At 37.9% G+C, this 15434-nt stretch overlaps 1 protein-coding gene across 2 annotated transcripts in view; it reads right to left on the minus strand.

Moving 5' to 3' along the window:
• RAB3C (RAB3C, member RAS oncogene family) overlaps positions 1-15434 on the minus strand; it is a 136929-nt gene that overhangs the window by 59300 nt on the left and 62195 nt on the right. For both annotated transcript variants that reach the window (XM_037374053.1, XM_037374052.1), the window contains exon 3: positions 6179-6297. In XM_037374053.1, the coding sequence (XP_037229950.1) occupies positions 6179-6297 (119 nt within the window). The remainder of the gene's footprint in view (positions 1-6178; positions 6298-15434) is intronic.

The raw sequence follows: 15434 nt of genomic DNA on the forward strand, positions 1-15434 counted from the left end.
TAAATATTTTTTGTTGGTCTGTCATGAGTGATGTGCTGAAAATTACAGAAACCTGTAATTAAAAATATAAACTACTTGCAACATTTTCTTATCATCTTATCATTATAGAAGCCTTTTTTTTTTATTTTTTCCCCTGGGAAGACTCAGTTGTAGCACATGTTGCTCCTCAACTCTCTAGGGATATGCTCTACCTTTGAGTTTGAAATGCAGAGATACTCTTATTTTTGTATGTGCTGGGAGAAATATTGTGGAATACTTTAGAGTAGGTCTGTGAAACTGGAAAGCATGTAGGTGGCTTGAGCTAGCACCAGTTTAGCATTTGTGAGCCAAAGTTTGATTTGAGGAAAAAGATGTCATCTCACAGAACTAAGTTTTCATCTGCAATTTATTGTATCAGGAATTCCATACCAAAAAATGAGTGAAAAACAGCTAAGCAAACTGACCTGGAATACAGAGGTTTTTAAAAATATTTTAAATTATATTTGGTCCACCAAGAATAACTTTTTGATAAATGTCTTGATACTATTTGAGTGAGAGATTATTTTTATTTCTTTTTTAGAAAACATATCTAATTTGCCACTGGCCTTAGTTCTTCTTACAGGAAGAAAAAGTGAAAAGAATTTTAGGGTCATTTTATGTATAACAAAAGCCCCATTTCCAATAGTGAACTTTAAAAGGGAAAACTGTGACTTTCATGTAATTGCAACAACTAACAAAATTCCAAATTGTAAAATGTGGTTTTGTTCCCTATATTTAAGTCTGTAAAGAATACCACCCTCCCTTTCCCCTTATGTGCATCCATTTTGCAGATGAAAGACTTGGACACAAACAAAAAAGTATACCAAACTGTGATTCTTTTGAAATATTAATCTCTGAATTTCACCTTCTTCTTTTCACTGAATATGATTCGTGGAATATTAGCATTTCATTCTTTTGTTTTAAATAGTAGAATGACACAAAACTATCCACCTGTGTGGAACTTCTTGCACCTACTTGGCTGAAAACTATAACTATGTCAAAAAAACAGGGAGTCTGCTTAAATCTTTGTCCATATCAAGCCCAAGTGAATACATTTAATATCAGCATGCTCCAAGGGAATATTTTTCCAGCCAGCTTTAGCTGCATTGCCATGTGGAGGTTGCTGTCAACTGCATGGCAGACTCTCGCTTTATGTGTGGATTGCCAGTGGACACGATGCAGCACATTTTTAGTCAGAGCCTCAAAGGATAAAGCTCCTGAGGACGTGCACAAGGAATGCCACACATGGCTTGTGTCTGTGCAGCAGAACTGCACAAATTGTGCTGCATTTCAGGTCATATGTTTTAGCAAATTTGCCTAGAAGCAGTTTCCAGATTTCTTCCCTAACAGACATCAAATAATGGATTTTCCTCAAATGACAGAACTAAGCTCAATATTAAGAGGTAAAAGAAAAATAGCCTGTCTGTAGAACAAGTGTGTGCTGAGCATGCATATTAGGCTAAATGAGGTGAAAGCAAGAAAAAGGTATCTTTTAGGACATATGCCCTTTAGAAGTGCACATAGCAGTGCTGACATTAACTTAATGGGCTTAATTTGCTTGTGGACTTCTTACATTCACCCATTAACATGCTAATGTATTTTCCAATTTCATTTTTTCTCTTAATGACCATTCAAAAAATGCCATCATGTCTTTTATTAGAAGAGAGACACAATGGAACACAGAAAAAAGTATTTGTAGTGCACTGTAGCCATACCTACTAACTTCTAGTTCACTTCAGGTGCTAAAAGGAAAGAAAAAGCTAATAGTTTGAAGAAATAGAACCATTTTTTCCACAATGTCCTAGAATGACAACTAGCACTGCAATATCCAGTAAATCCAGCTGCCAAATGCCATGTTGTAGTGAATGCTCATATTTTTAAAGCCTTAATTCTGAATATTATCTTGAATTCATAGTAGCATAGTTACTTTTTAAGGTTCTGCTTTAAAACACCCTCAAAAGATACCTTGAAAAATTTAATTCAAGACATGTATATTATAGGAAAAAACCCTACATTTCTGGTAATGGCTGAACCCATATTGCACAGCTCAGGACCTGCTCTGGTCTTACCTGATGGCTACTGATTAATTTCTATTGTTTTTGCCCAGACCAGTTCCTAGTAACCATCCTCCATGCATTATGAGCATGGATGAAGGATGTACAATCAGTATTTCATTCTGTTGGCTTTAATTTTAAATTAACCTAATTTTCGCGCTGTTCTTAGCATATTGATTTGTAGTAAATTCTGCAAATAGTTCCTATAGAAATACGGAAGTAAACACAGCACAATAGAGTTCTTAAAATCACAAATTTCTTGCTGTATCCTAAGCCTCTGCCTCCTACATAAAATAGGCAGTTTATGTACCTTCTGCCAGCTGATTCCTTCTCAAAAGTAATGTGCTTGAGCAGACTGTTGAGGAGGACATCTTTAAACAAAAGCAGAGAAAAAAGCAAGAGAAAAAGAGGAAAGAGAAGTGTCTTTCATGGAATACTCTCTGAATTTCTCAAGAAAATGTGTAACCATAATCGTTTCCAATGGTGACATTAAAAAATATGCATTATATAAGTTTTGAGAAATTATTTTTTAAAAAGTGAGGGGTGATGAAGTTTTTCCTAGGATGCTGTTCTCCCTGCTCCCCTAGGCCTCAGCCAAAAATGCAGGAAGAACTTACTCTGTAGATCTTGACAGGCTGACATAACACAGACTGTCTGAAAACTTTAATAATTCAAAGCCTGCTAAGTTCCTTCAGCTTTGTGTGACTCCGAAGGAAGCATTGCTGAAGGCAATAAATCACTGGGTGTACATACAGCAAACGCTTAGCAGTACCAACTCAAGCTTTCTCTTCCCAAAAGTTTTGAGTCTTAAGAAAATCTTATATTTGGATTACAATTTTGTTGTTAATGTCATTTGCAATCTTTAATAGGGTTTTTTTTTGTTGTTTGATTTGGGAAGGTAACATGAATGTTCCTGAAGTGTATGCAGCATGGTTGAAATCTATTGGACCTTCAAGTCATTAGTCATTTAGTCAAAACTTTTAGTCAAAACCCTTTCTCAGCCTCATAGAGTGGTGCAAATGCCTGCCTACTATACTGTTGCATATATTGGTGCTAATAGGTTTATATAAAATTACAGATGCTGATTTTTTTTTTTAATGTAAAATGTTCATAGTCAAATCAAATATAGAATTTCTCACAGCTGAATAGATTCATGCTTACCTAGACCTGTTATCTAGAAATACGACTAGCCATTGTCAGCCAGGCTTCAGACAGAAAGAAATGCCTATCAGTACGAGTACAATCACTTTGAACTAACTGCTTTTAAAAAATCATCCCAACAGACATTTTAATCCAAACTCCTTCATCTAAATCTAAAAGGTACCTGTAGATTCATTGTCCTGACTGCAGTGCAGTTTCTAGATCAAGACTTGAAGCTGATGTGATCTGAGCTTGGATTTGGCCCATTGCTCACGTACATGAAATGGCACCACTGCCTTCAGAGGCACATTTATCACAGAGGAAAGCATATTAAGCCTCAGAAAGGCTTAAAATCTCCCACTTCCTCCCCTCAGATCTTTCACAAATGCACAGATACATGCGCATAGCCATGCCTGCTTTTCTGCAGCACTGCTAATTGCGAGTTTTAACTTCTCTCACATTTAGAAGCAAGCTGTGGTTTTGCAATTACTATCAAAATTGAAGCATGGGCTCATCAAAATCAATTATCAGCTGTGAGATGGGAGGAATAAAACAGAGAAAGAACAGCAGGGCAGGAACTCGGCTCATAAAATTAAAAATAAAAATAACAAGTAAATCTATGTCTTATCCTGACAAGTGAGGCACTCTGTCACCCCTTTCATCATGCCAATGACTGCTCAGTAGCTCTTGGCACATAATAACGCAATCCCTTCTGTCCACCAAACTTCTATAGTAGCTGCCAACTCTCCATACAGCTTCTAGATAAAAATTATGGAAAAAATAATGTTTCACAATTTAAGATTCTATTTATTAAATATATATCTATATTAATAGGTATCTAAAGATATCTATTAAAATTATATTTAAGAACTCCATAGCTTTTAAATATTTTCTTGTTTCATTTTACAGGGGGTTTATTTTTTTTTCGTTAGCTAGTATGAAGCCTAGTTACTTTTCACCAGCAGAAAAAGAGTGCCAACCATACCAGACCTAGGAGGATGGAAAACAAACAGGTAGGAAAATTAACAATAAGTACTCATATTTACACTTGCTATAAAGAAATCTTTGTGTTGGGAGGAAGCTAGATAATACATGGCATGCTATCTGGTTTGCCCAGAGATGGGGCAATGAGATCTGCAGATTACAGCTGGTCCTAGTCAGCCATTATCACCCAGTTAACCCACTACTTCAACAGAATCATGCCACGGATGAGGAACAGCAGAGGCAAAGCAAGAAAGTGCTTCAGCTGGCAGGTCCAGGAAGCAGTGGTGCTGGCAGCCACAACTGCAGGTTCATCTGGGAGGCTGGTTGTACTACTTGATTCCCTGTTTTTGCTAATCTTTCACAGCAGCATCTCTGAATAACACTTTCAGCTACCTCCTATTAGGTAGGAGATTATGTCTCATGCTGTTGAACAGAGCAGTACTCACAAATGTGTAACACAAGCACTCAGCATGATGCCTCCAGCTTGTACAAAATGCAGAACATCCCTTTGGCATAAGAACCAGAATGAGCAAGCGTGTCTTCTTTGAGTATCAAGCAGACTCCTCTCAGATACATTCAATTGTCCAAAAGCTAGTTGTCTGGTCTATACTAGTTATGTAAGCTTACTGATTCTGTATAAATGGAAAGAGAAGCTCATAAGAGCAATTTGGTGTAGTCACATAGATAACTGATGGAGAGAAGGTTGGACAGATTCTGGAGTTGCCTCTTTCCCCTGGAGGAGTGTGAATGACTACATCCCTAGCACTCACACAGGAAATGTCAGGCAACCCAAGACCCCATTTCTTGTAGAGCAGAACCAAGCTAAGGTTCTCAGTTCATATTTTCAGAGTGGTGAATGACCAGGCTTAGCATATACAGACCAAGAAAAACTCCAGATGTGGAAAGCAAAGGTGCCTCGTGGGTTCAGTGACACTTTCTACCACGATAAGTAGAAGAGTATGATAAAGAAAATGTTGGGTTTTTCTACAGAGTCTGAGGTTAGGCAACAATTCCTGTTAGAAACAGGCATCCACAGCATCACTGCCTTTTACTTTACTTTCACTGTTCCTTAGTTTGCCTTTCCTGAAAGAAGTACACAGTAATGCTATCTCAAAATAAACTTAAAAAAAAAAAAAAAAAAAAGTCAAAGAAACATACTGAACAAATCACACAAACTGAATAAAATCCTCTCTCAAACACAGTACTGCCTTGGGAACAGCATGCAGGAGAGCACATGGAGCACACATGAAAAATGCTATTCATATCACTCAGAGCACTGCTAGGAGGCTCTCGGATATTAAAATAACTTGTAAAAGAAGAGATCACTGAGATTAACCCTAGCTTTCCTTTTAGGTTAGCTTTATTTAAAAAAGCTTTAGACTGTTTGGTTCCTGACTGACCCATGCCTGATTAAAATGAGACACTTTCAAAGAGACTTCCTGATATTCATATAACACAAGGTAATATAAATACCAGCCATTTTAGATTCTGTTATTCGGATACAGTTTGCTCATAATTTTTACACTTGAGGCACAAAGCTGACAGCATAATGTATAACCAACTATGGTTAAAAGCAACATGATGAAAAATTAAATTAAAAGACAACCCCCACACATGGCATCTCATTTTCCCCATGAAATATGGAAACACTTTCCGGTATTTTAGCAATTGCTCTCCACATTAGCAGTTGCTGGTTTAGTAGTATGAATAACACACATTAACAAAAAGCACAGAAAATACAATTATTACAATGGATTATATGCAACACATTTTAAAGTATTCATTTCTTTCCAGGAAAAAAAAACCAACCCACACCATATATTAGGGTATAGGAATGCTTTGTGCACTGTATTTGGAAATGTTTTTCAAAATAATTTGCACTGTCCCAGCAGGTGAGTGATATCAAGTATCTCTGTATCTAATATGAATCTGTAGTATTTAATATGAATGTAGAATTAATATGAATAATAAGTTTTACTTACCAGTCCTGCACAGCATTGAAAGAGTCTTCATTCGTGATGTCATACATTAAAATGAAGCCCATTGCACCCCGGTAGTAAGCCGTGGTAATCGTTCTGTATCTCTCCTGACCTGCTGTGTCCTGAAACAGTAACAAAATTTTTACATGTTAAAAAAAAATTTGACAAATTATAATTGTTTTTAATAGAAAGAAAACTGACAAAAATTATTGTACAACCCTACAATCCTAACCACAAAACTAATCAAGGGGGAGAAAACTGAGAGCAACAGAAAAAAGGAGAATTCTGCATTGGATTGTAATAGGAGGGACACATCCATTCTGTCATGAGGTGAGAGTGGAGAGATGCAGAAAGGTATGGCCCTTTCCTCTGTGAGGTCATATATCCTGAGTCATTCACTGATTCGTGACATTCAACTGAGAGTCAGGTAGGAACCTTGCCTCCTGCTCCTGCCTTGTACTTTCCAGTCTTAAGGTCTTCATTATAAGATCAGGATGGTTCCTGAAGTCCACAAACATCCTGACCAAAAAGTCAACATCTAATAATTTTGTTCTTGCAATTTTAAGCCACTGGTGATCATGTCAACTTTAGCACCAATACAAATCCATGCTGACAAAATAAAAGCTGGAGGGCAGTGCTTTTAAAATAAGGATATCTGACAAAAAGGACCCTAAAACTTTGCCGACAGTCCCTTATCTCAAGCCAGTTTTCTCCCTCATTCTCTGCATCTCATTCAGTTGCTTTTAAAACAAGAAATGTAGGTCTTCCTTTCTCCTTCTGCTTGCTTTACTTATTTCCATTGAAAAAAATTCAGGGCAGGGACTACCTGTTAGTACATTTATATGCAATGTCTAGCATAAACACCCATGCCTGGACTGAGATTGTGAGACAACAGCAATAACTGAAATACAGGAAATGCATAGCTATTTCCTCTTCCAGCATAACTATTTAATATTTTAAAATCATAAACATTAAAAGATTTAGATGAGACATACATAACAATTCAGTGCAATCCTGTAACTAACAGATCACCTCTGCATATTCAATTTTAACAGACTTTGAAAGGTTATTTCAGGTTTTTTTCATGGACAAGAAATAGTTTACTTTACAATATAGATAAATATATTTGATTTGCCTTCCTACAGAGAAGGAAGAATAACCACTGCCAAATAATGTTTTATTTGGTTTTCTGGAATGATTCCTGGGCTAGTAGTACCGCCTTATGAACAAGAGAAAAATAGATTAAGTGGGCCTCCTTCTTCACAGATACATCATTCATCTTGTAAACTGATAAAGTAAAAATAGGAGATTCTACACACATCAGAAACCACTTACAGAATAAGAAATGTAATCAAGTCAGTTACTGAAACCAAACAAAGTCTTAGGTAAAATATATGGATTCTGTTCATTCTGGATTACAGCCCCTACCACTTTGATGCAGTTTCAGTGATCCAAGATGACAAGCTAATGTAGAAGTCAGACTTTACCAGGTCTCACAGGTTAGGTTATATCTTTGCAGGAAAAGCCAGACAGCCCTAAATTTTTTCTGCTTATACTCAGAGCTGGCTAAGGCTATAACAACTGTGGTCTGGAGGCTGGATAGCTGCTCCCAGTTTTTTCCAGTAGTATTAACGTATGTTAAGATACTAAGACCCTTGCACTAAGCCTGCACATATTCTAGTACTGGGAAGTCAGTTTTCTCTCAGTAGGTCATAGTCTGATAATAAGATGAAAATATCACTGAAATGTTGAGTAAAATAATTTATAGCAGCAGAAATATCACCTGTCATTATTTAAAACCATTTCTTTGTATTTCTTTTACAGAATAAGGTTTACTGTCACATGTTTTGGCTGTTCATTTATTTGATTTGATACTAGAGAAGAAAGCTGGGAGGGACAGAAGGAAAATATGGCCTATAGCAAGCACGCGGACTCTGTACAGAAGATACGTGATTTTCAAACAAGTTTTGTCCATGTCTATCTGCTTGTTTGTCAGTCAGAGACAGGTACGGTTGGAAATGATATGACAAACAGGAGCCCACTGCTACCGAAGCAAGTCTTATTTTGAGGCAAATGATTTCCACTGAAGCCTGTCTGCTGACAATATTGAACGGTCCTAGCAATAAAACTATAAGTCAGTGAGGCTTCCTATCCAAGACACCAGCTATTTTCTGCACAGTGTTAAATGTAGCTAGTGCGGGTTTAAGCACTCTTGATTATGAGCATAAAGGAAGACAAATCAAGATAAAAGTTCTTAAATAATTTTACACAAAGGGAAATGGAAGCTGCAGATGAACATGCAAACACTGACTGACTTTGGGATAGGACATGCTCCTCTGGACCTAGGCATTTAATTTGGGTCAGTCTCAGAAGAAACCAGATATTTGTGGTTGTTCTCAATACAGGCATCTAGTATGTGTCTGTAGCTAATGCTGTGTTAATGTGATGATAAAAAAGATGATTTTCTAAAGTGGCATTTCAGTATATGGCATAGATGGATGACCACGAATAAAGTGCAGTTTGTTAGTTTCAAACATCAATGATCACATTCCTGTTGGTATTATTTTCTATTCACTTGCTATAAGGAAGCAAATAACATTTTAATTGGCCCAATGTACAAATCGCAGTAGAGTGTTTATGATCATGTAATGGATGTTGTTGAAACCTTTGTGTTCTTCATAAGCATCTCCTTCAATTCTGACTAGAATATATCTAATGACCTAATACTACTTCTTTTGTACAAGGAACTGAAATACAATTTGTCAGGAGAAAGAGCACATTAGAAAACATCAAATACTTTAAAATTAATATATCTTATTACGTGAATTAATTTATTTGAAAACAGATAATGCAACAATATAAGTGGCATTTCTCTCTGTTTATTAGCTTTTACTTTTGTGGAAGACTGAGAGGAAAGAATGGATTTCCATAGTTCATCGTCTTTTTTTTTTTCTGTAAACCACTACAATTTTAACCCTCAGTTACTGTTTTGGTGCTTGTAGAAAACATTTTCCAATTCAGGGTATGGTTACTGGCTGCTGCTGTTTCTATTAGTCTGTTTTGCAAGACCATGGAATTAATCTGATGACGATCTTTTTAGATTTAAATTCTGAAATTTAACACCTGTATTTTGCACTGACAGATGTTTATTTCTAAGCAAACACTAAATAAAATAAGCCTGAGGAATAATAAAATTTGACCTATTATTAACTGGTATTTTAACCAAGGCAGTTTTTTCCCTCTTTGATGGGCAGAAAACAAGACATAGATTGTCTTGGGGGCCTCTTCGTTCATGTAGGTAATGTCTGGTGAGGACAACTGACTGTTCAGTAAAGAAGTAGAGTGGAAAAGTAGAAGGGAATGAATGACAGTGAGGGAATACTTTATGAAAAGCTCCACACACAGAAGACGAAAAGAAGTATTTTACAAATCTTAGTCAAAATAAAACAAATAGGGTCTCAGCAGCTTCAAGAAATATTTTCAAATATTGTATCTACTTTTATAAATTCTGTTTTTAATAAAGCTCCCACAATTTCATTAGCTTCTGGTTAGGTGATCCTCTTTTAGTGAATCTTTTTCATAGGCAACAGTTTTTAGATATCAAATCACAGAATGATAAGGTGTAGTGGACATGGCACTTCAGAAATTATCCGGTTGTTGAGCATTGCATAGAGTACACTGGCTAACAGTCCATGATCGTAAGTACTTGGAAGTCTCAGACTTGCACAGTTTGGCCTTGAGTGCTCTGATATGTCTACTAGGTTTTGTGTTTCTTTTTTTAGTCCATAAATTTTTTTCACCTATAATTGAATTTAGATATTTGCAAACAGGTTTATGCTCCAGATCCTGATACATATAATTTCTTATTACAAAAATTAATTGATCTTTGGCAGAAATTTGATAGCTAAAAGGACAAGTAAAGCTTTTCCATCAGTAAAGATCATGAATAGGGCATGTATATCTATAGGCAGTGAAAGAGGAATGGTAGAGCTATAGACTGAGCACAAAATGGTTGTTTCTGGCTGAGGGTGTAGATAGCAATCTGTTTGGCCAACTTTCCTTTACCATATATGTATCAAACTATATGGAGATAGATAATTCTAGATTACCTTGGCTGTCAGTCTGAGTTAAAGCTGTGAATCTGACAGTACAATAAAGCTTAAAGTAGAAGATACATTAGTTACTTTTACAGAAATCACATGAACCAGGTTTTGTCCCAGGCTTCTCCCTTGAAATAAGCCTTCTATCATGTTAATGGAAACTTCCTACAGTTTGTAATTATTACTGTGTAACTGCCATAGCATTGAAGGCCTTAGTGTATGGGGAATGCACCAGCTGCTGACAACTGTTCCCAGAGGAATGGAGAGATATAAAGTAATAGCCATCTGTGCAAGTAGAAACACTTAGGAATAGCAAGCTATCTGACTCAAGAAAAATCTGTATTCCGCATGAGATTAAGAGTTCATGGGGCTGGAAAGTCTCAAAACACAAAACAGAGAAACCAGGTTTCTGATAGTAAGCTTGAAAATAGTAACTATTTAGGCTTGCAAAGTACTTAGCTGAGTTAACTTAGCAGACGTGAATCCCCTTTACTGTCAAGTACTGCTAAGCTAGACTTCATCCAAAATGTGCCATACCAGTTTAGATTATACCAATGTTTTTGAGCAATATGTTAAATCAGGCCCCTGAATTCGTTTGCTGAGTGTGTGCTCCTGTCCCACCCTTGCCTAGCACTGCACCACTGTCAGGAACAATACTCTATGTAAGTAACTTCCAAATGCAGTTACTCATTATTAATGCAAGACAGTTTTGAAGGTGAAAGCAAACAGCACTTGGCAGAAAGAACTTTTAATGAGCCTGTCATGAAGGAATTCAGTCTGCAAAAAACAAACTTATTTTGTAGCACACTTGAGTGACTCTGTGACTCTGCATTTCTGTCCTGTATGCTAAACATACAAATATCTTTATAGATCCACTTCCCCACATTAAGAGTTTTACCCATATCACAATATAGTTTGTGCTGCATGCCAAAAAACTGTCAGCAGAGGAGAAGGATTTCTTGGATGGCATTTATATGTCTGCTGCACATCCAGAACATTTGAAGACAAGGCAAACAAAGATAAAATTAGAAATGTGAACTTGGTGAATTCTCACTGTAACAGGTCAAAATTTTCTGTTAAGGTAAACAAAATTGGCACAGCAATCAAGAACTGCTGCTCCTTTATGAGCTTCATGTTTCTTTCCTGTGTTTCTTCCCAAAGGTTATTTATATAATCCATCAAAGACACTCCACATTTCTCCAGTTTCTCCTATTGATACAAAAAATTACTTGAGGGAGTGAGTGAATGAAAATCTAAACTGGCTCTTTTCAGAAAAGCACAAAAGATGTCTCTGATCTTTCCTCAGGGATCTCTGGGGAAGAAAGAATAAAAAGGAAAGTATGACAAACAAACAGCAACATAAAATAACCCAGTCAGACAGCTGTTCAGGGAGGTGCAAGGGACAACCTCTGCAAAAATCCTCTAGAGGTGGAGTCCAGACAGGGATAAACCCACCTGAAGCCTGCTGCTAACCGCCCAGGAAGAACAGCTGTGGGCTTACAGCAGAAGCAACTGGGCAGGGCATAAAGAAAGAGGACAGGGGGAAAAGCTGCTGGAGCAGGAGGAGTTGACTAACCTGGGAGCACTTCCAACAGAGAGTGTTAGGCACACAGAAACACAGACATATGAACATCTACAACTAGGAATAGAAAACACAGTTCAAAACTGTTCCTTTAGCTAATGTATGCACAAAAGATTTAACACTGCATATTGCCAACTGAGTCTCCTGTCAGCAGCCCTTTCCAGGCTTCTCATGGCTTTGATTCCCCTGGAATTCTGTCTTTATATACATACATGTGTATAGATATGTGTGCATGCATGCATGCATGCTTGTAGGAATACATATATATGTATATCAAAAAAGCATTTGGAGCATGAAAAGCTAGCTGCTGATCTTGCCAGTACACATCTGCTAACTTATATGCTAGTGTTTAGAACCCATCCCAGAATCACAGCTGACAGTTCGTTTATTGTAGGGGGGGGGGGGGGGGGGGGGCGGGATGCAAGAGCATGGCAGGGCCAGCTGGAAATAGTTGAGGCCAGAGCAGCCCAGAGAAGCTTTATTCCAAATGTGGCTAGTAAAAAATAGCCCTGGGAGGGCTGTCCTGCCAGGCAGAATGTGGGGCAGAGCTTGCACCAGAGAGATAGTCTGGGTCCTGGAAAACCCAAGCTGGGGTTGTAAAAGTATTTTGCTGCCAGATTTGTTTTCTCTTACTCCATCCATGCAGCTGTTAACTGTGCCTGAAGTTCATCTGCATTTAAATTTTTTGTTTTTCTCCTTTCCTGTTCTTACTCCTTGTTTATTTTTAAGACTCAGATAAAATGTTCATTCTCTGCAGTTCAGCTATCATGTCTTCCTAAAGCACAAAGTTTAGGAAAACCATGATATCCCTGTGTCCTTGTTTCAGCTGGGATGGAGCGGCTGGAGCAGGGGCTGCAGCAGCTGAAGCAGAGGCTGGAGCAGGGGCTGGAGCAGGGGCTGCAGGGGCTGGAGCAGTAGTTAAAGTTTGTGGCTTGGAATACCACCAGTTCCAGGACATGAAAACGCATTCAGTATTCCTATCACTAGGTTCAGGACTGACACTATGGGGCTTCCAGTGGACCAAAGACACTCAGAGTCTCCTAAAATCCTAAATGTTGATTAATTAGCCCTGAGGAGAAGGGGGAGGTGTGGAACCCACCCATAGGATGACTCTGGGAAAATCAAGCCAAAGGTGCAGCTGTTGGCATTCCCCCGTAAGGGCCACCAGACTCACAGAGGCAACACCGAGTGCACAGACCAGATTAGTTTCATAACCAAGTCTATCATATTATAAACTAGTACTATATAGTGCAACAGTGTAACTTTAGCCCAGTTCTCAATGTAAACAAACAACACAACAGGGAACATGTACTGTAAATAAACAAGACAATTCAGCCCTGGGACCATGGGCAGCGAGTTCAAAAGCAGAAAAGCCAGCATTGTAGCCATTATAATTAATCTAATACAATGAACACTTGAAAAAATTTAATCTAACACAGTCTGATTAGACCTGTCATCATCTCAACCCTTCTGGCCCCACGTTGGGTGCCAAAAAGGACTGTCATGGTTTAACCACAGCTGGCAACCAAGCACCAGGCAGCTGCTTGCTCACTGCCTGCCACCCGGAGGGTGTATGTAAAACTTGAGGGTTGAGATAAGAAAAATGTAATAATTTGAACAGAATAAAAAGGTAAGATCTATAATAATAACAATAATAACTATAATAATAATAGATAGATGATATAGATATAATAATATAGATAAAATAATATAGATAACTATAATAAATGATAGATAATAATGATGATGAAGTTATAATAGAAAGGTGGGGGAAAGGATTAAATCCAAAGGGAAAGGGAGAAAGGAAAACAAGTGATGCACAGTACAGCTGCTCACCACCCACTGACTGATGCCCAGCCGGTCCCTGAGCAGCGATCCCCAGGCCCCAGCTCACCCCCCCAGTTTATGTACCAAGCATGACATCCCATGGTATGGAACACCTATTTGGCTGGTTCAGGTCACCTGTCCTGGCTGTGTCCCCTCCCAATTTCCTGTGCCCCTCCAGCCCTTTCATTGGCAGGGCCCAAGGAACCAAAAAGTCCTTGACTCAGGACGAACATCACCCAGCAACAACCAGAACCATCACTTTGTTATCCACATGTTCTCACACCAAATCCAAAACACAGCACTGCACCAGCTACTGACAAGAAAGATAACTCCATCCCAGCTGAAACCAGGATGGAGTTTCCTGCCTCCTTTCTAGTCCAGCATAATTTGACTGCAGCTGCTATTGATTCTGGATGGAAGTTTTGAGCCCCGCTGCCATTTCAGTGCATGTCTCCCTCTTTCTCCACCATGAGCTGCAGCTTTCTCCTGGTCCTGTCTTCACTTTTGCTGTGGCCTGTCCTGCTCTGCTGGAGGTGAGGATCAATTCCTCTTGTCCCTCTTCCCAGTCATTGGACATACTTTATAAAGCATCTGTCAGATCAGTAGGACATGGCATTCTCTTCAAAAGTAAAATGTTAATTGAAGCATCACTTTGTATTTTAACCAAGCTTCATGTTAGGTCTTAAGAAGAACTTCTATTTCTGGAAAGGCTTGGATTTTGCTTTCAAGACATTTTTTTAAATTTTATTTTATGAAAAGTGTTACAAAATCAAACATTAAGTACAGCTGCAAAAAATGTATAGTGGAAATCATGAAATCTAATTTGCAATTAATGTAATAATCCAACTATTTTTTAAATGAATAAAATTAAAATTGGAGCTTAGTTTGTAAATATAGCTAGGGAAAAAGAAGTTTAATAACTTCCTATTTGTAGTATGTTTAAATACTTGTAAATCAGACTGTAAATATTTCCTCATATTTTTCAGGAAAAGAATGAAGCAACAGAGACCCATTCTGTTACATAACATAATAGTTACATACACACAAAACCAGCAAAACTGTGATAAGTATCCTTGTTCTAAAGGCAGCTTTTACCATATGGGAAGCAGCATTGGAATAATGTGATATTCTTAGGTTTGTCATATTTTGGTTTTAAAACTATTGCTCCCAGAGTTCTGTGATTGTATAAGAACAGCAACTTTTTTCTCTCTTTTTTTAATCTTTGTAGTCACAGACCAAAATGTGTCCCAGTGCATAACGAAAAAATGAAAAGCATTTGATATGGGCTGAAGTTACTGTATAAATAATAAAACTTTGAATGAAACCAAAATGATTTTGGAATGCTGATGTTTGGCACTGGATTCTGGCAAAGCTTGAGAGGATCAGAACAACCCGCTTTTGAGCGAAAGGGTCACAAAGGAATGTTAGATCTATACTAATATTACAAGGAATGGTAGTCTTAGAAACCTGACACCCAGATACACAGTGGATGTAATGACCATCCTCAGACTTGACAGAAAGCCTCCTCAAGCTCCAGGAGTGTACTTGATAATTTAGACACTAAGCAAACAGTGCCCATCATACTTACTGTGGGATGAGGCTAGGTTGCAATAGTCAATCCTAATGCTGTGAGACTTATGCCTATTAGGAAAATACAAAGCAGAGCTGTTTCATCTATAGACAGCAGGCACTAAACAGTCCTTCAGTCCCCGTCTCACTTGGTTTGGTGCCTGCTACAGGTATTTGCAAC

Source organism: Falco rusticolus, chromosome Z, assembly GCF_015220075.1.
Source record: "Falco rusticolus isolate bFalRus1 chromosome Z, bFalRus1.pri, whole genome shotgun sequence".
NCBI classification, from domain to species: domain Eukaryota; kingdom Metazoa; phylum Chordata; class Aves; order Falconiformes; family Falconidae; genus Falco; species Falco rusticolus.